The sequence below is a fragment of the Stegodyphus dumicola genome, chromosome 6 (genome assembly GCF_044657685.1).
Source record: "Stegodyphus dumicola isolate Sdum_Otavi_A_Nest chromosome 6, ASM4465768v1".
Classification (NCBI taxonomy): Eukaryota; Metazoa; Arthropoda; class Arachnida; order Araneae; family Eresidae; genus Stegodyphus; species Stegodyphus dumicola.
In genome coordinates this window covers 172,878,968-172,900,790 of record NC_140773.1, presented here as the reverse complement: position 1 = coordinate 172,900,790, position 21,823 = coordinate 172,878,968, and the positions used below count along the sequence as shown (strand labels likewise).

General features: G+C 32.8%; 1 protein-coding gene across 6 annotated transcripts in view; it reads left to right on the top strand.

The window, feature by feature from the left end:
• Window positions 1-17,627, top strand: part of LOC118196521 (AP-5 complex subunit beta-1-like) — a 178,415-nt gene extending 160,788 nt beyond the window's left edge. For 4 of the 6 annotated variants that reach the window (XM_085819161.1, XM_085819162.1, XM_085819160.1 and 1 more), the window contains 4 exons: window positions 609-647; window positions 5,743-5,803; window positions 16,484-16,669; window positions 17,320-17,627. In XM_085819161.1, coding sequence (XP_085675287.1) covers window positions 609-647; window positions 5,743-5,803; window positions 16,484-16,669; window positions 17,320-17,599 — 566 coding nt within the window. In that variant the 3' untranslated portion in view covers window positions 17,600-17,627. The remainder of the gene's footprint in view (window positions 1-608; window positions 648-5,742; window positions 5,804-16,483; window positions 16,670-17,319) is intronic. The other 2 variants (XR_015041764.1, XM_085819163.1) reach the window with 2 other exon arrangements.
• The last annotated feature ends 4,196 nt before the right edge of the window (window positions 17,628-21,823 follow it).

Sequence of the window (21,823 nt, the reverse complement as noted above, 5' to 3'; positions counted from 1 at the left end):
AAAATTATCATCCATTAAATTTTAGTTCAGGTGCTACTTGTACAATTGTTAGAAAGCACATGGCTAGGTGAATAAAAATACCATATATTCTCCCTCACGTAAAGAATGACTGAAGAGGAATGCACCAATCGCCAAATCCTGGTGGTAACAAATTATCATCTATTACATTTTAGTTCAGGCACCACTTGCATAATCATTAAGTTTCTTTCAAAGCAAAAAGCTGGAAAATCAATCTCTTGCCAAGATTGTAATTTCCGATGCTTTCCAGTAATGTTTCCAATTAAACCACAAAAGCAGATGATAAGGAAGAAAAAATGCCTTACAAGCTCACCATTTCCAGTACTTGTAAACCTAATTTTTTTTGTACCTCGTTCTATCATTAATCTTTTGCTTGTAAGTGGCTTCCATGCAAATCAAGCATTAAATATTTTGCCTTGTTTTTCCGAGATTTGGGTGAAGTGATATTTTAGAGCAGGTTTCAAGACATAATGATATTATTTGATAGAGTTAAACCTGCTGTATTTGATATAGTTACCTGTATTTTAAAAAGGAACTATTTCTAATAATAAAAATTTTTTAAAGTAATATATTTTTTTTAAATATTTTAGAGATTGAAATACCTGTATTAAAGGGAGACAAAGGGCAAGGTATGAAAGATATTCATTTTTTCTTAGTGTTCTTTTAAATTTTGACTTCTAAAATATTGTGTGTATTGAGTGATCCAAAAGTATTGCTAAAACTTAAAAGTTTATGACTAATAGAGTTTTGATGATAGTACAAGGTCTTTAACATATAAATGTTCAAAATTACATAAAATTGCATTGCTCATTTTGGCACTTTCTGATTATCTGTCTCCTTTAAAAAGTATTCATGAGGAAATGCACTATTTTGACAAAATGTATTTATGTTGCTATCCAGGTATGTGCTCATATGGAACAGATCACTTTAGTGTATGTTTTCATAACAGTGGGTGAATTTTTTTCTTGTAAGGAATCATAATGGGATTGTGAAGCATGCTGGCTGATGAAAAAGAAAGCATTGTATTTTTCTGAACTATGCCATTTCGCCTAACAGTAGAGAAAGCAGAAATTTGCATTCCATGCCAAAATTTTTCAGTGGCAAATTTGTTTGCAAAATATATCATAAATGTCTTTTAAGTGAAAACAGATCATTGTGTACATAGAGAATGGTGCCAAAGTTTTGTGTGATGCTGAGTTTTTGCAGTTTTCTGATATTTTTTCAAGCTGAAATAGATTGATGTGTACATGGGGTTAGGTTAAGGGATCGAGGAAAGGTACTAGAGGGCTATCTGCCTATGGGAAGGGATGCCTTTCTAGATGACTTTTTAACCCATTAGCCGTTGGTGTTGCGTTGACGCAACGGTCAAAATAAATGCGTATATAAATATAACTACCCAAGATATTTTATACCAGCAGATGATTTTGTGTAGGGAATATTATGAAGATTATTTCTGTAAAAAAATATTTGCCTTCAATAATCATTTTGTTTATAATAATTAATCTCATACTTTAAGCAAAATTTTCGACCGGGTATTTTTCTGAAAATATTTAAGGAAAGAATTGCCGTCCTTATGAGTGATCTATTTTTAGTCAAGGTCACCGTTTATCAGAACATTAAATCAGTCAGATGTTTATATTTGTGTTGCGAAGAAAGGTAAAACAGGTGTTGCGTTTACGCAACATCAGCAGGAAACGGGTAGTCAATCTCCTTTTTCACTCATTCCTTTCAATGTTCTGGTTCATGTTCTGGTTTTTTAAAAATGCCTAGAACTAGGTATCTTACATTAGAAGAAGCCCTTCAAAGATTTTTTGATGAAGAAACAGATGATGATAATGTTAATAATGACCAGAATGAAACTCATATTGTTGTTCCCCCAGAAATTGCAGAGGCTACTGACGAAGAAGAAAGGAATAACAATGTTTTAAATAATGATAATGATATTTTACCAAATGATACTGCTGGGGAAGTTGAAATTCACGTAAAAAGTAAGTTTCAGCCTTCTAAAAGCAGTTATAGTCATACTAAAAAGTTTAAAAAGCAGAAGTCTGAAATCTTGAAGTGGATAAAAAGGAACTGTTAGTTATGTCTCAGGAAGAACATGAAGAAAGAGATAGAAGAGAAATTATAAAAGACAAAACACAAGGTAAAACTAGTGCACATATTTTCGATTTTCTTTTTGGTTTAGACATTTACTCTGTTCTCGTTGAACAGACAAATATATATGCTCAGGAAAAAAAATGCCCAGAATTTATTGCATCTGAAGCCTATATGAGAAAATTTATTGGAATATTATTGCTTACAGGATATCATTCTTTACCTCAAGAAAAAATGTATTGGTCTTTTGATAAGGACATTTCTGTTTCTGTTGTATGAGAATTAATATCATGTTTGCAGTACAGGAATATTAAACAGAATTTGCATTTGACAATAGTCAAATTGAAAATACTGATAAATTATATGAGGTGAGACCGTATCTAAACTTACTAAATATAACCACTTTTTACTACTGGAAATATAAAGTCTGTTTTAGATTTCAGACGCGAGAATTCATTATTTCTTTTGTAAACTCCTATTAAGAGTGTAGAATTAGCCAGAAATATATCAGCAACAGGAAGACCTAGTAAATTCAGCATTCAAAAACCATTGCATGGAGATGGTAGACATTTTATCGTAAAGTCCGTTGACAACAAAAGACTTTGTTGTAAAGAGTACCATAGCCAGACTGTTTATAGATGCAAAGTATGTAATGTAGCTTTACATCATGATTGTAATCAAGCTTTTCATGCTTGAATCTTTCAAATGAAATAATCTGCATTTGTAAAAGAAATACAAAGTATATTTTAATATTAAATTAATTACAAGTAGAGTGATTTGTAGATTTATAAAACATTATACAGCTAAAAAGTAATCCTGCGTTCCACTCAAAAGAAACGTCACACGAGTACAATCCTACTCACTAAACATCCGTAGTCTTATTCCGCTGACGTTGCGTGAACGCAACACTCGCTTTTTCCACAAGTAAGAGCATTTTTTTTATTTTCAATGTAAATTTATGTTATAAATGCTTAATTTAATATTTTTTATTATTTTCATGAGAAAAGAAACATTCCTTGTAGTTTTGGCAGTTAATGGGTTAAGGGAAACTGGCTTGTATCCATGTTACACATGGGAAAAAACACAAAAAACAGCCTGTTCACCAAGATTTGATTCCAGGTTGAGCTACTTATGTTCAGCGATTTTATGGTTCAGCCACTGATGGGCCCTGTGCATGGGAAGATCAGTCAAAAAAAGACTAGTGTTTTATTATGAAAGTTTATGTTTTGAATTTTGTGAATTGGTTGCAGTTTTGTGTAATTTTTTAATGCACTACCATTTTTGAAAATGTCTGTTGTCTTTTATATCTTAAATTGGTAAAAAATTTGTCGCCAATGGTTGGCAACTTTTTGGGAGAGAATATGAATAATGAGGAAGTACCATCATTTTAATTATATTTTTCATCATTATGGGGAATTTCAACAATCTTTAATTGCTAATACTCAGAAGACTTAAATGTACAGAAGCTAACTCATTATCTGTGCTTAGTGGCCTATTATTAAGAATTTACTTACAGACGACAAATGACATTACAATCAATAGACAAAAAAGACATAAAACTGCAAATTTATATGTATGGCCGAAGCATCTATCTGATAGAGTCCTTCAGCATAACCAATGGAAAGGGTGGCTTTTGTATATGTTTGATTTAAGGTCAATTCGCAAGAGACTTCGCTGTTTTTTTGTAGTGAGTGTTCATGCCAAAAACATGATGCTCACTCATCATCATCATATATTCAGCAGTTTCCTTGACAGAACATGTAATAAAGGGGTGGTGCATCATCTAATACCAATGTTATATCATTTAGTGCATGACTGTCTTGCATATTAGGGATTATGTTATCTAATACAATTTTTGAATAACATTCACCTTACTGAATTACTGAAATAATTTGGGAAATTGTGCATTTAAGAAAATGTGAGGTCATAAAGGGCAATATGAAGCCTAACCATACTGCAACTTTTAGCTGTTCAAGAGGTTATTCTATTAAAGTTCTGGGATTTTTCTGTTGCCTGGATGTGGCAACTTTTGTTTACTGTTTTGTCGAATGCCAAACATGCTTCATCTGGCCATAAGATATTTAGCATTCATTTGCTGGAAAAAAAAAATCTTACATGAATACATCACTAGCTTACTGTTTGTGATGTCTTTAAGTTTGTATGAATACCTGTGAATTATAAATTATAGTGTTGTTAGTACTATAACTCCATGGCATTAGCACATGAAAATCAATTGATTGTTAAAGAAACCTAACAGCAATTTTATCCCTGTATGCTAATGACACTTAAATGATTTCTCCTTTTGGTGAAATAGTACCTGTTGGAGAACTATGTGTTATTGAACTTCTGCTTAATGGTATAGTTCCAAAGATCATGTCACCTTAATTTTTTTTTTTTACAATTGACATCCATGGATCCTTTCCTATATTGAATAATATATAAAGAAGATCTCAAAAGCAAATTTTTCCAATTCATATTTGTAATAATGATGCTTCATCTTATAATGAAAGCATAGTGATTAGTTACACTTTAAATTGCATTTTCTTTAAATAGGCTGTTTTTATATTCTGTTTTATACACTTTGTCCTATTATAGTTTTGGCTTAACAGTCAGAAATGCAACTAACATCACCTGCAACATTTTTGATCAAAGGTGTTCTCATGACATTCTGAGCATTTTTATGTTAGTCATGTTGCACTATAAAAAATCTAGAGTTTATTATTTTTTAAGCCGTAGGGAAATTTAGATTAGCCAGTATATAAATAGCAATCTATCTGAAAGTTTATGAAAATACAAGAAAATTCCCCACTTGCTTCAAAAACGTGAAAAACAAATCTTCAATCATTTATATTTATTCATTTCGACAATACTGAACATAGCATTTTTAAATGAGAGTGCTGTGTCAGTTCCATCTTAATAATTATCCTCCCTCTTTATAGCAAATGTTTTTAACAGTATATTTGGTATGTTTTATGATATTATTCCTTGGGAAACTGTATGGTATAGAAGAACAATGTGCAGGAATTAAGTTTTATTATAAATTTAATGGAAATAATGCAGATACTCACAAAATGCTTCAGCAAGCTAGTAGTTTGGAAAAGCAGATGATTACTGATACTTGCAGAGTTGCTGGATTGTTTTATGTCAGTGAATTTGGTTGGTTGAATTGAACATGATGATGCTGACAAGTTTGTATCATAAACATTTATTGTGCAGCAGTTTTCTGGCATTCAGTAACATAATAGTTTGTCTTCACTCTCATTCACTAGATTTAATTCTCTGCAACATCCTCTTCCCTAAAATTTAAAAAAAAAAAAAGAAAGAAAGAAAGAAAAAAGAAAAGAAAAGAAAAAGTGCAAGGGAAAAGATTTAACTCTATAAAGAATGTTTAGGAAAAATTTTGGGTTTACTGAATGTTGTAAAATAGATAATTTCCTATTTTTTCCATTCTGAGAATGGTATTTCGCATCATTGTTTATATTGCAATTAAGGTTTATTAGGGTAAAGGGGAATAAGGGTTAATGCATGTTGATTAATACTTTAAAGCTAATTTCATGAGCTCTTGGATAGAACTTGAAATATGTATCTATGTGTATGTTTATATATTCATTTACATATTTTTCCTAGAGACACTTATAAATCTCAGATTCATACCGTTGGAGCCTCACCCCCTTACTCTGTATTTTAGGTAATATGCTTTAGTTTATAGGATGATTTTTAATCTTAAGTTTATAAATTTATGACAGCTATTTATTGGTTTAAGGTTGTTCACTTTGCTTTTATTTTTGATGCTTTGTCTAAATTTTGGAGTCTGATTTTATAATAAATATGATTTTTATTAAATATTTCAATTGTATTATTAATTTTGAAATTCCCTTCTAAATTAAATTTTTTTATGTACAACTGGATGAATATTTATTCCATGTGAATAATTGTCACTGGAACTATTAAGCATGTATATAGTCCATCTTAAAGTATGATGGTGTTATCAAGTTTCTTATTATAATGGCAGGGGGAATAAAGCACAAAATAGTGATGAAGAATTGTTCATATAATTTTAATACTTCATAGAAATTCAATTTACAGTTTTTTGATATAAATAAAGGAAGATCCTAAATATATATAATATTTTCGATATAAATAAAGGAAGTCTGACTATTAATTGAACTTTTTTTAGTAATATTGTGGAATTTATAGTACTATCATTCAATATTTTTTATAACACACATCGACTAAAAAAGAGAAAAAAAGTTTTTAAAATTTGTTTTCTTCCTTGGATAGGAAACATTCAGTTGCCATTAGGTAATTGAAAGTTTAGTAATAAAATGTCTCAGTAGTAATTCACATTGTCACTTTCAGTAATTACGATACATTGAATTGTTTGCGGACACTTAGATGATAGGATACTTAGCTGACATGCACATTTAACTGACAGGACATTTAGCCAGCAGGACACTTAGCTAACATGGATATTTAGCCAATAAGGCATTTAACCAACATGGATATTTAGCTGAAAAAATATTTAGTCAGAGTGAAATACATATAGACAAAAAAAGGGCGGACATTGTTTTAGTAAAATTTGTTCAAATTTATCTGGGGGGAAAAGGTTGTTTCCAAGTTTGGTTGTTGTAAATTAACGATAAGGTTTATGAACAAATTCCATATTTTTTACCTAATTTAATTTTGAAAAAATGATGGATTTTAAACTTGGACACAAAAGCAATCTTATTTTGGCATAGATTTTGAAATCAGTTTCGAAAGTAATCAGACACATGTCTCTATTTCGCAAGCGGGAAAGAAAATTTCAGCAGTCAGAAGAGTGAAACAATTTTATATGGAAAGAATGAGCAAAGCAAAGCAAAAAATTGGATTTCTTTGAATTCTTTTACATACCCAAAAAATTTTTTTTTGTATTGAATGACACTAATTTTTCAATGCTTTCAAAATTCTAATATCTTAGATTTTTCACATTTCATTATTATTTTCTGCAACAGATTATATTACGTTTGTTTTTGCTTTGCTCCAATCATTTCTTCAAATAGAAAATTGTCTTGCTTTTCTGACTGCTGAAATTTTCTATCCCACTTCTGAAATATACAGAGCCCACCAACCGCCGAGCGATGAAGTCACTGAAAACTGGAAATTCGGTCTGGGTTTCAAATCCCAGCAAATAGGCTGGCTGCATGGGTGCTTTTGTGGCTTTTTGCATGCCTATATATGAGCCAGTTTCCTCTAGAAAGTCCTCCGTGAAAGCATCCCTTTCTTTAGGCAGATAGTCCTCAAGTGCTTTATCATAATCAAATACACCAAACTAAACCGAAATATAGAAACCTATGTCTGATTGCTCTCAAAATTGATTTCAAAATCTGTGCCAAAATAAAGTTGCTTTCCTGTTTAATTTTAAAATCCAGAGTTTCTTTAACATTAAAGTTAAAAATATGGTACTTTTTCATGAACCTTCTTGGAGGATACCCTGTAAACAGCCGTTTTCTCAGATAAATGTGTTTCAAATTTTACTAAAATATTATTACAATTTTTTTGGGGGGTCCTTTTTTTCATATTGTCAATTAAAAATACTGATTTGTCTAATTTGACTGGCTATTAAACATACTGTTAAATAGCCAGTCAAATTAGACCTTTTCCTTTAGATTTAGGTTTATGTGTGTAAAAAGTCCCTGAGGAGGGTGAGCTCGAGGTTTTAGGACCCTTTTTCAGTTTTTCGTTTATATCTCGGAAACTATCACTCCTACAGAAAAATACTTTATATAAAAAATTTGATAAAATTTCCTACAAAAATGGTCCTATGCAATTTTGTCCTAGGACTAACCTGACAAGAGTAACATCAATTCAAAAATTGTGCTTTATTCAGATTTAAAATTAAATTACAGTTTATAGTTGTCTTTTACATTAATATGGAAGATTTGAACTACATAATGAGTAAATTTAACTGTAGCTAGTAAGTAAATCGAATCTTATCGAGTCAAACAGTTCATTACAGGGCGTCAAGTGGGTCTTCAGAGTCTTCCTCATATGCTGAATTCTCGTCTTCAACTTGGAGGCCCATTGGTGCACGCGCTTTCACAACCCCATATGGAAGAGTAGGGAATGCCTGCCTTATGGCATCTACAGCATGTGTACTATCAGCATGTACCACAGCGTGTGCTTTGGTGCAGCTGCAGAATAGAATTGTTGATAGGAGAGCAGTGGGATACAAGGTAGGCAAGGGTTGAAGATCTCCATCTGACCCTCTCATTCAACCACAATCAGTTGATGGTAGTTTGTTGCTCAGCCATTTCTGAATTTGCAAATAGACTCTGTATGAGTGTTGCAGTGCAGAGTCTTTAGTTGGTGGTAGAAAGGAGAGGTCTGGTATCACACTTGTGGGGGATTTTAGGAAGGCTAAGTAGTGCTGTTTGTCCAGGTCTGTTACTCTGGCATTGTACATTTCTATAACATCTGTCATTGCCTCTGTGACTTCCTTGTGTGTTGAAGTGTTGGTGTAAAAGACGTGGAAGATGGAGTACAGGCTACTGGTCTTCATAAATAATTTAACAATTGATGACTTGCCTTTTCAGAAAATTGCCAATGTTGTATCACAGCCACTAAAATTGTGAAGAAATAAGATGCTCTTGGCATAGTCATGTTCCCGCAATTCCATGGAGGAATAAATTCTGCTTTCCTCAATACCCCTTTCCTAGTTGGAAAAACTTTATCTCTTGTTGTTCCCTTGGAGTTAAAAAAATCAGTAGGACCAGCAGATCCATATTGTTGCTGATGACAGCAATAGAACAAGCAGATTCTGCTTTTTCTAATGCATACTTCAGTATTGTTTTATCAACATCAGCTTTTCTGACTCCATGTTCCTCAGCAATCATTTTGTGAGTCAACATAGTAATGACTTTTTTGTTTGGAAAACCTAGCTTTTTTTGTTTGTTTGTTTTTGTTGAACTATCATTGTCATCACTTCAGTGAAGTCAATATCGACTAATGCAGTGATGGTGGTGGCTCGACGTTTTTGTTTTGCATGTTTTGTGCTGTTGAAAGTGTCAGAATAACCATAAAAAACAACAGTGCAGTATTCACCATAGTATTTTTTATGTAAATCACATATTGATTAAATATTGCTGAAAAGGTTAATCCTATACCCCACCTGACTCGATGAAGAAGGAATTTGCCATCAATCACATTAGTGTGAAGCTTGGAGTTAATGAGGTGAACAGGGAAAATATTATAATGCAGACTCTTTTGGCTTTTGCATTCCTTTTTCATTAAATAGAGATAATAGATAAGGTGCCAGTTTGTAATGGAGAAGGTCTTCTAGATACTCATCATTCTTCTTGGAAATAGCTCGTTGCAATATCAGAAGAATCAACCACCTCCACAACGTTGTCAATTTGGATAGTACTACTCATAGCGGCCAGTGATGAGACAGGCTTTTCGAGCCTGTTTTATTTCCCCGAACATTTGTCCTATCATCTTGCATAGAAGTTACAGTTGAGGCAAGATGTTACAGTTAAGGATAGATGTTCCAGTTAAGGAACACAGTTAAGGCAAGGTTATTGCCTTAACTGTGTGGCAGTTTACATCACAGTTAGCCATGATGTCTGTTTTGAAGAAAACTAATGCTCATGATTCTAGAAAAGGAGGGTGCTGAGAACAAAAAATGAAGATATTTCTGTCATCGTCATCTCAGCAAAGTCTTCCAAAGCAGATCGAATTGATATAGCTTCTCCACCAATCCACTTAGCCAATACAGTCTCCCTTAGCTATCACCCACTTGTCAGCCCTCCATGGGCCTTCATGTAGCATATTGAGGTGAGCTCTATTGGTTAGTTTAATTTTCGATCTGGGTGAATCTGATCTACTGACAGTGAAGTATTTGGTGAAATCTTCAAAGTTTTAGAGATGGGTATTTTGAAGAGAGCACATGTCCTGAAGGTATAATTAAGCGCATTTTGAATATTGCAGGCAGTCATCTGCATGAAAGTATGGTAATATATGCTGCACTTATTCATTGGCCTTGGACAACGAAAGAAAGTGAACAAAAAACATCTCCAGTTGGGAGATGTGTCTGAGCTCCCCACCTTCACTGTCACAGCACCACACCATTCATCTTCTCTGTAAAATTTCAAATTTGACGTCTACAATCACTATTTCCATATAAATGCTTACCGTATATAAATTAAATTAGTATACAAAACAAATTCAGAAGCTCATAGCTCGACTATCGTATGTCCTAGGATAAAAATGCATTCATTTTGTCAGCTTCGGTTTTGTATATGGAGTATTTTTCTGTAGGATTTGCAGTTTCATGATTTAAGTGAAAAACTGAAAAAAGGGACCTTTAAACCCCTCCCCCTCCTAGAGCTTACCCCTCACCCTCAGGGACTTTTTACACTCATCAACCCAAGTCTAAAGGAATGTTTAAGATCATTTCCAAAACTCTAGGATTTTTTTTTTTTTTTTTTTTTTTTTTTTTTATTATCTAATTTGGCTGGGATAAAAATGTCTTGTTGACTAAGTGTCCATGTCGGTTAAATGACCAATCGGCTGTATGTCCCTGTCTGCTAAGTGTCCTATTGGCTAAATGTCTGTGTCAGTTAAATTTCTGTCAGCTAAATATCATTGTCGGCTGACTGTCCTTTCGACTTACTGTCCATGTGGACTAAGTGTCCTGTTGAATAAATGTTCATGTCGGCTAAATGTCCTTTCAGATAACTGTCCATGTCAGCTAAACGGTCCTGTTGGCTGTCACATTAAATGGCTGAGAGTCAAATTTTGCATTTAGAGTTTTCTGTTTATTACATAGTGTGCAAAAAATTGCTCTGTACCAAAGTTTATAATATTTGTTGTTGAAAACATCTTTTTTAATAGTGTTGCAAATGTTTCTAAATGTCACTGATTAGATATATTCTAAATTGTTTGAATTATAACTTGGAGATATTAGAAATAAACATACGAGGTAGGATTCAAAAGTTCCCAGACTGAGTCTATAACATAAAAAATATTATGAATTAAATTGCAGAAACACATCCTCCTTCGAAATAAGACCCTTGTGCAATAACACACTTTTGCCTGCACCTTTAAAGTTCATCAAAGCATGTCTGGAATCAATTTTTGGCCATGTCAGATATGAGATATGAGAAAAGTTTTAAGTTCATACCAATAAAGTAATTACTAATACAGGAAAATGTAGCTGTTAAATTGATAAATTGTCAAATATCGCAGTAAGTTATTAACTTGCTATTAATGAGATATTTGATTATTAATATTCTCTGACAACTTATTAAAATTTGGCATTACTCTGATACATTACCATGCCAACACCATTTTGTTTTTCACATGCTCTGTATTCAACATATTTCTCTTCTTGCCTTTTAATATTTTAAGTTAGGAAAAATAGAGGTATGTTGACCTCAGAATTGCTTTCACTCTTAGTGCACACCTAAGTATGTTTTTGTATTTAATAGGGTCCATTAAGTTTAAAAACTTCATTATTTTTATTTTCTGTGCTTTTGAGTGTTATATCAGTACAAAGAGTAATCTCTTACAACCTCTGATTTGTTAATATATCAAAATTTTTCATTTTCACAACTGAATATTATTCAAAGTCACATCTGTTAAGTCTTATTCCCAGAGAGGATTTTTTGTGAACAATAAAATGGGCAGCTTCATTTAAATTCTGAGCTAAGTAAAATTCTTCACCATGCTTAGATTGACCAGAATAAATTCTGGATCTAGGATGATGGTAAATGACATGTAACAGAAAATGTAGACACTCTTTCTCCAATAAGTTGTTCTTCCACAAAAAATTATTTTAGCCAGAAAAGTAGATACTGAGCTTACCATTTCCAATAAATGTTTTTCTTTTCCTTATAACATACTATTTAGGTCATTGAGTTTTGCAGTGACTTTGGTTAAACATGCCAAGTCAGCAACAAGTCACTCCATGTCATTCAATTTTTAGTCATAGCTTTGGATATGAGAAAAGTTTTGATCTTCAACAGCATTCCCAAAATATTGTTGAAATATTTGCTCAACTCAGCCATCTTACATCTGCATGGTAAATTATATCACCATACTCACTATTTAACCTATCAAGCAAAGCTCTAAAATGCTAATGTTTCTAAGATTGTCCTCGGATAAATTTTACAGTGAGCACAATAATAGTTATAATGTGATAGAGAATAACTGAGATTATATTTTTAGCAGCCAATTTTTGTGATGAATAACGCAGTGGTATGAATTAAATTTGGAAAATGAGTCATACTGCTTACAGAGCCCAACAAACTGAATATTATTCCTAATCGAAATCGAAGCACCATTGGTTGTGATTCCAAAGAGTGTTTTATGGGTGTGTTCTCTTCAGTAATGTAGTTTTTAACTGCACCATACCATATATGTCTTGCCTTAGTAAGTGTTTTGCCAAACTCGACATGATCTACAATGCTTCTTTCTCAGAAAAGTCAAGAAAACCAATCTCATGAATATCAGAAGTTACGGTGAGTCGGTAACGTCAATGGATTCTTCCAACTGCAGGGAAAAATACACGCATTTTTTAAAATCAGATCTCATTTTTACTGCTATCTTTTATAGCTAAAGTGATTTCATTTTTATTTTTAAATTTGTGAAATAAAGACTCTGACATTGGCAGCATAGTTTCCTTCACAAATGACCCCCTCCAAAAATGCATTTTTGTGTGATGTAAGAATGTAATTTACTTTGAAGCATGCTTTTGTTTGGTTCTTTGGTTTGTTTTTGAAGGAAAAGCTTCACTTTGTTGAACTTTTAGAGAAGATTTCAAATGTTCATGCAAAGGAGACCTGAGCATATGTTTTCCATAGAAATCCTTATGAATGGTTTTATGATGGTGATCAATATTTGATCGCTGTTGATTCAATACCATTACTGAATGTCGACAGCATGGCCAGATCAATAATTAATCCTTTATGCAGACATGCAGTGCTGCCAGCAGTAAACAGGGCTTGTGTTAAAGCCAACATTCTAATCCTAATTCACTGCTCAGACAAAATCGTGGAAGCGGGACAGAGTAAAGATAACACACATATAGGTGAATACAAATGCAGTGTTTTCGTATGTGATGTGTAATTGTATCTTTTTACTTCTGTATGCAAAGTAAAGGAATATCGTAATGACAAAAAAATTTCGCACATCATATTTCAACAGAAATATCCATTTTTGACTGTTCCCGAATTCATTTGGACAGTCTTGGGAGGTGAAGTCTATACATACAGACAAAATAAAGGAACTTTTTTTCCAAAATGGGTTTAAAAAGGATTTTCTCGTGGCATCTGTAAGTGCATACGTACATATGCATGCATTTATCTTTCATAAATTAAAACTGATTAGCCAAAGAACATTGAAATTTTGTATACAAGACTGTTATAACATCTAGATGTGCATCTCCAGTTTTTATTGCAGTTGGCAATAACAAACATATATGTTTATACAAGGTATCCTTGAATTCATAGGCCAAACTTTAAGGGTAGGTATAATAGTATAACATTTTTTGTATAGAAGTGTGGGACTGGAAATGAAAAGTATAGGTGGAAAAATAAGAAATGCTGAGGAAATGGGAAAAAAAAGCTGTTTTTTTTATCTTTATAGTTATACAATGAGTGCTGAAACACCCAACCATTAAGATTGATAGAACCCTGGAAGTCTCGATTCAGTGATCTGGGTATATTGTGGCTGTAAAGGGCAGTATCACAAGCAGTTGTGCTGCATGTATTTTTGTAAACAATTTTCAGAGCAGACAGTGTTATAAATTTAGTGACATAGCTAAAAAAGAGATCAATTTTGAGGAGGAAAAAATAATTGAATATTGAGGTTTTTTTAATTTGCATTATCAAATCATCTGCAAAACAATTTTATTGAGTTTTAATGGCATTATGCAAGCTTCATTTGCTTTTAGAGAATTTGATTCGTATCAAGAGACTGGATGCCATTTGCTTGAGATATGTAAATATCTCAAGCAATAAATATAAGATATTATATTTATATCTAAAATATAATATCTTATATTTATTGCTTGAGATATTTACATATCTCAAGAAAGAAGAATATAGAAAAGCATATTCTGACAGAGATTGAAGATAATCCAAGCACTAGCACAAGATCGAGTGCATGAACTGCAGGCATGTGTAAAAACATTGTATGGAAAATTCTGCATGAGGAAAGACTTCCATACCACTTACAGAGAATGCAGCTGATTATCCTCGGCTGCATTCGGCGGCTAGATTTCTGTCATTGGTTTTTACAGCAGAGTACATTCACACTGAGCTTCTCTGCAAATGTACTTTTCTCAGATGAGGCCACCTTTGCATTATACAGAGTTCTTAATTTGCATAATTCCCACATGTGATTCATCTGTAACCCACATGCTACACATCCGCAAGCTCTCAAGGAGTGGTTCTCTGTTAATGTGCAGGCACATATTGTGAACGATTTCTTTATTGTCTCACACTTGCTACCACATCAACTCAATAGCATGGCATATGAAATCTTTCTGCAAGAGGTATTACTGGACTTACTTGACAGTGTTCCAGTTGCTGTACGAAATGCTATCTGGTTTCAGTACAAGGGGCTCCAGGCTATTTCTGCAATAATGTACATAATTACCTCAATGCCAGCTTTGGCTGTCGATGGATTGGACTGAGTGGACCAGCTTTATCAAGTATTGAAATTTTCATAAAGGATATCTCAAGGCTGTCGTCTATGAGACTCTGATTGTCTCTGATGAGGACCTCATTGCTAAACTTTTAGTTAGTACTGCAGCTGTTCATGAAACATATGGCATCTTTGAAAGGGTATGCCAGTCATTTGCTTGATGCAACCAAGCCAGTATCGATGTTGGTGGTGGCACATTTGAGCACTTGCTGTAATTTAATGTACGTGAAGAGCTTTTTTTCATTTTCTGTTTTCCCCCTACACTTTTCATTTCTGACCCCACACTGCTATACAAAAAATGCTTCTATATATATTAACTACCCTTCAATATCGATTTTTCCGGATTATAGATCATCAGTTTAAATCGCGTAAGATGGCATGCAGAAATTCTAAAATTAAAAATATGAAACTGTAATTTATCAAATAAAGAACAATTATGATCTAAAGGGTATCAAAATTTACAAAAAAAAAAGCTTAATATTTATTTGTTTACTTTATTAAACATTTCTTTTAATGTAAGTTGTTTAAGTTGCTTCGTTTTTTGTGATACTTTCTCTTTAATTCTATAAACAGACATAATTTTTTGTTCAGTTACAAAGTTCCGCTGTTCAAGTCCCGTTAATTGCTGTGCCGAGAATACCGACTAACTTGTCAATCGAAATTTTTTCGTTTTCACTAACCTCTCTGTCACATTCTTCATGTCTTTATCCATTTTTTGCAGCAATTCCACTTTTTGTTTGATGGACATCAAAACATACTTTCGTTTTGTATGATCCTTTGGGAGCTCCAGATTATGAAATTCTATTTGACATAATCGAAAGTTCAAGTTTACTTTTATAGTATTGCTCTTACAGTTTGCAAAAAATAATAAGCCGGATCCAATTCGAAAATTAAGGAACAACGCAATCATCAACATTAACTGAAATAGATAATTAGATAATTTTAGCTTATACCGTTCGTTATACATAAAACGCGCACGCGAAAACGTATTCTGCGCTTGCGCACACGCAAATGCGCAGTCATAAGAGGTCTTACGCGCACGCGTAAACGCCTACGCACATGTGTCAACGCAGCGCATGCGCAGAGTTTTTAGCTTTGAGGTCCGGATTATGGGTGTCCGAATTAACGACTTTTGACTGTATAATAACAGTTTATACATGTAGTTATATTAAATATCTAATAATATTTAATGTTAGTTTATTGTTATTGTATAAAGAATATTTAATATGCTGAAAGAGGAAGTCGTGATATCCACATCAGATTTTTTTACATTAAGATTAAAGTTTTTGTCTCATGGTGATATTGTGATTATGACTGGTGGGCACCTAAGGATAGGATTGCGGCATACCAGGTGCCCACGAGCTACCGGTTGGACACCACTGCTTTGCATAACAGATTTTACATTACGCTTCTAGAAGAGATAGAAAAATCCCTGTGAAGGAATCTGCAAATAGCATCAGAAAGATGTGAGAAATCAAAAGTTTTATGAAATCTATTTAATAATCCAGTTCATGAGTTAGTATCTTATCTGTGTGTCCTTGAAGTATATTACCAAATAAATATTTTGCTGACAAAGTTATTGATAAAATATGATTCTCAAAAATAATGTATTCAGGATGAAGTCTGTCTGCTTTTATGTTTTTTTTTTTTTTTTTTTATGTATATATTTAATTTTTAGAGCAGAATTTACCTGCAGTAATGGCTATACTTATAACTGTCATCTTCAGCCTGTTATTTTGAAGTTTGAAGATGCGTTTCTACCTCTACCTGTACCCAAGCATCTTGACTGCTCTGTCTCATTATGGAGACACAATCTGTTTAATGAATTATGGGATCGATTTTTGGAAGAATCTAAATCTACACAGTATGTGTTTCTGTGCATCATTTTCATTTTTATAGCTAATATATGCTTTATTTCTGGATATTTTAAAACTGCTTAACACTGCAATAAGTTTTAGGAATTTGTAACATGGTATTTTATGTTTTTATATAAAAATCAATTTTATGAATTTCAGGTTACTATATCTAAAATCACATTAAGATATTATTTAGACTAATAAACTACTTGTAGCTGTCGTACTGATTTTTGTAATTAGAAGCTAAAAATTTCTCTGTCAACACTATTTTTACAAATAAATCAACTGAAAATTTTAACAGCTTTTACAAGAATTACTTTGTGAACTTATGTTGTATAGTATCTTGTTTACTTCAAAAAAGTCTTAATTGCATGCCTTCTGTACTGGTCCACCTTAATAAGGCAGATAATCATAATTTTGAATAATTAAGTAAACTATCATAATAATTGAATTTTGATAATTGAATCATAATAATTAATTTGTGAAGCTATTAAGTAATTACAACTTCAAAAATTATCATTAATTAATTAAAAATGTGAAAATGAAAATACAGAGTGGTACAGCAATCTTCAAAAAATATTTCAAATGTACTGAGAATATATCCCCCCCAACAAAAAGTTTAGAATGCATTTTTTAACCTATGTTATTTTATTTTTAGCATAAAGGAGGTCAGATACTGTCAGTCAGCATTCTGCTTTGATGTAAAAAAAGATGATTTGCCAAGTATTGTGGAAGAAAGATGGAAACCATTTATTATTGAAAAATTACCGAACACATTATATGCAATTGCAATATTTTTACCACCAAGGAACCATTTATTAATGAAAATCAGTATTGTGAATGAAAAACCTTTTATTAATATTCTTGTTGATAGTATTTTAATACTGCCATGGGCAAATGTATATTTACAAGAAATAACTCATACTACTGGAATATAAGATTTAAAATAAATATTTATTGAATGTGTGTGCATTCATTTATTATTCAAGTAATTGATAACCAAATGCATTTAATTACTAAATTTCAGTCAGTATGCTCTAAACTTACATAAATTAAAGTATAAATGATTTATTGCAGAAAAAATAAACATTATAATTTGGCAATTAATCATATAAATAAAAAAATAATACAATAAATAAGAAAATTCTACTAATGTTATAATATATTTATATTATTGTATCCATATATATATTATCCATATAAATTTAAAATTGTGCTTAGTCATGCTTTAAATGCTTTAGGCATGATATTATTATGAATTTAGCATGTAAATAATTTCAGTAAAATTGTACGTAAATTGTATCTGTTGTATAACGTAACATGAAAGGCTTTATATGGCTGAATATCGGCAGAAAAATAGAGCTACAGGGTTAGTCCAATTAATATTGTAGGGAATGGCAATCTTGCTGAATTGGCCAAATGGCAATAGTTTTGTTGCCAAATTTAGCGAGATATCAATAAATGCGATGATTATTTATTAACATTTTGAACCGACACTGTGTTAACTGTAACTGTGCATGCCTTCAAACAATTTCGAGAAATCGATAGTACTGGAAATTTCTCGGCGGAGGGAGAGAACTATATAAGACCAAAGAAATCATAAGTTTTTAGTTTAGTTCAGTAGTTTTGAATTAATTTGTACAGTCAAAAGTCTTTAATCCAGATCTCAAAGCTACAAACTTTCTGTGCATGCGTAAACGCATACGCAAAATACGTTTACACATGCGCATTTAATGTATAACAGACAGTATAAGCTAAGCTAAAATTATCTAATTATATATTTCAGTTAATGTTGCAGATTGCATTGTTCCTTAATCGTCGAATTGGATCCGGCTTATTATTTTTTGCAGACTGTTAGAGCAATTTTATAAAAGTAAGCTTGAACTTTTCGATTATGTCAAAAAGAATTTCCGATTCTGGAGCTGCCAAAGGATCTACAAAGTGAAAGAATGTTTCGATGTCCATCAAACAAAAAGTGGAATTGCTGCAAAAAATGGATAAAGGCTATCCTTTGTTTCTCTAACCATTCCGAAATCTGTTTATCAATTTCCCGCTGCTCTGTGGCGGGGGTCGGCATTGCGGCGCGCATTAACTGGAAGTTGATCTGTCAACACTATCCTTATCTTCAGGCCACATGTTTTTATTTTATTCGGCTTATAATTCCTTACTAAATGTAGAATTTCATCTCGATGTACTCCGTCTTTGATATGATTTAAATCAAATTCCTCGTCATTATAAATATCACGAATACACATCAAATAGTTTTTTGGTTATAATTTTCTAATTTCAACTATTACGCATGCGCACATTAAAAGAAATGTTTAAAAAAGTAAACAAATAAATATTAAGCGCTTTTTTTTTTTTTTTTTTTTTTTTTTTTTTTGTAAATTTTGATACCATTTAGATTATAATTGCTCTTTATTTCATAAATTATGGTTTCGTATTTTTAATTTTATAATTTCTGCATGCCATCTTACCAGATTTAAATTGATGATCTATAATATGGAATCACTGAAGTCCCGATGATTCCGGATTAAAGACTTTTGACTGTAGTAGTTTAATAATTGATTGAGTAGAGTTTGTTTGTTTGTGCCTTTGTGAGCTCATGGTTTCTATATTCTTTGCCCTGATCTTGAGTACTGTATACCTACAGAATCTATATTAAGCTAGCAAATTGCCTTCCATGCTCTGCATGCTCTCTGATACCATTATGGATCAAATTTTTTAGAACCTTTTCAATGGAACTGGACAACTTATTTCAGATTTAGAGCAAAAGCATGATGATGATAAAGCTTCTCCTCTTTTGGATTGTACCAGTGAATTATTGCAAGCGGTAAAGTTTTAGCTCTGTACGTTTGATATATCTCTTGAATTAATTCAGAAAAATGACGATCCCTTGCTATTTTTGAACTTTGATGACTCAGCCATGCAAGTTGATGATATAACTATGACTGACTGGAGAACATACTATAAACGATATTTCTACTTCCAAAGGAATTCCCTTCGCACAGTATTCAGAAGAAGATGAAAAAATTCAAACTGAAAAGTCAAAGAAATCAGACAAAGAAGTAAAAAGAGGACTCGGATACTCGTCCCTCAGGAAGGGGCCAGTCTAATCAAGCCTTCCAACTTCATTCCTGTTTCGTCAGCCAAAAACATGACTGTTGTCGAACTAGTGAGAACGCTACTTTTATAGAAGCAACAGCTATCATAAAAAATGATCATCCCTCTAATTCTAAAATTATTTAAACTGTGGAAAAGAGGCAAAAAGTTCCCCCAATATTATTAAACACTCTCGCTATCAATCAAAGGACTTCAAGAAAACAATAACTGTCTGGCATGCAATAGCAACCCTAATAGCATATTGATTTAATTATGCATTATATTGTAAAATTTTTCAGGCTATGGGAAAACTGGCTATTTGTCATTTTTTACAGTAAGGTTCTTGTATGGTTAAAAAGTCAAAACTGTGGACAGTTACAGGTTGAATCGCTTGGGATCCTGCTGCCTAAGATTTTTGAAGGCTGATTTGTGCACACCGAATTGGGTCTCTGATTCAAACTGGTAACATCTATTGACGTATGCTGGCTGTTTATGTTTGTTTGTTGATCAATCGTAGATTGTGCTGCATTTGATTCATTCAATGAATTTTCCATATGTTGGGCAGGAGATGTATACTGCGTGGGTGCATGATATTCTATTCATGAAGCAGTGATTAAAGTCAGCACAATCAGAAACCTCAGACACAAGCAAGAGTCTCAGAATTAAAAAAGCTCTGGGAATAGACCAAATACCCAATATTCATTTGCAAAATTTACGGTAAAAAAGCGTGTGGTAAAAATCAATGAACAGTTGTAGTTCTGACCTGGATTCAATTCCAGGCAAATGAGATGCTGCAAGGGTGTATTTTGGTTTTTCCCATTTGTAGTATATATATGAGCCATTTTACTTTAGAAAGTTCCCCACAAAAGCATCCTCCCGTTAGGCAGATAGCCCTAGTGTGCTTTGCCATAAACAACTAAACCAACCTCCGAAATTTACCAGAAAATATTATTTGTAAATTCACAAGCATCATTAAGGCAGGCTGAGTAAATTCTTATTTTTCAGATATTTACAAAGACAGCAAAAGTCATCCTTGTCCCAACCCCTAGGAAAGACCATTCAAAGCCTGATGTTTAATAGACTTATTAGTCTACTATCTGGACTTGGGTAAATTTATCAATACACTGTTCTACGAAGAATGGAACTGTACCTTTGGTTTCTCTCTCTCGAACAATTTGTATTTAGAGAAAATTTATCCACCACCAAGTAGATAGTTTGGATCACAAAATTCGCTGGGCAGCCTTGCATTCTAAGTTAAATACTGCTCTTATCATGCTGAACGTGGCAAAAGCATTTCATTGTATCTGACATGAGGGTCTCATCTGCAAACTAATTGACTTCAACTTAAACATGGAACTTATCGTACTTATACTTTGATTACAGAAAGTTCAAGGTTTCAATTAGAAATGCCCTTTTTTTCAGGAACAAATAACGACCAAGTAATTTTGTGCAAATGCTTTGTATTCAGCCAAATAATCTTCTTCAGCTTCAATTACGTGTTTTGATCGAATTACGCTTCCAGACATATTAACATTTAACTTTCCACTGATGTCAATTTTATCACCAGACAAGGTCTGGAGGGGGGAGAAATGCATAACCTCCAGATGAGTTTACCTTCCATTTGTTGAACAATATCTTTTCGAATGATGGCAGCACTGGGTCCTGTATCAATGGCCATATTGCAAGGAAATCCATTTATATATCCCATGATGGAGTTCATACTGCCACCTCTCATTGCAGAAACCTGAAGCGATTTAAAATGAGGCTTGTCAATATTTGGCAACCTTCGTCCATGTGATGACTACTAATTAGTTTCCTCCTTTTTGTTGGGAGTGGCATCCCTGTCATGAGGTGTTCTGCAGTTCCTTGGAGAATTTGAAGGATATCCACTGCATCTTCTCTCAGAGAAGCCATGAGATGGCTGGCCTTAGCTTGGAAATCCCATCCATTTACATCTGCCACTACAGAGAACTGAGTCTTATGTACTTGCCAGGAAGTCTTTCCATCATTATTGGACAGCTTTAGAGAGGGGTGAAAAATTTTAAACCATCAGAATTGCT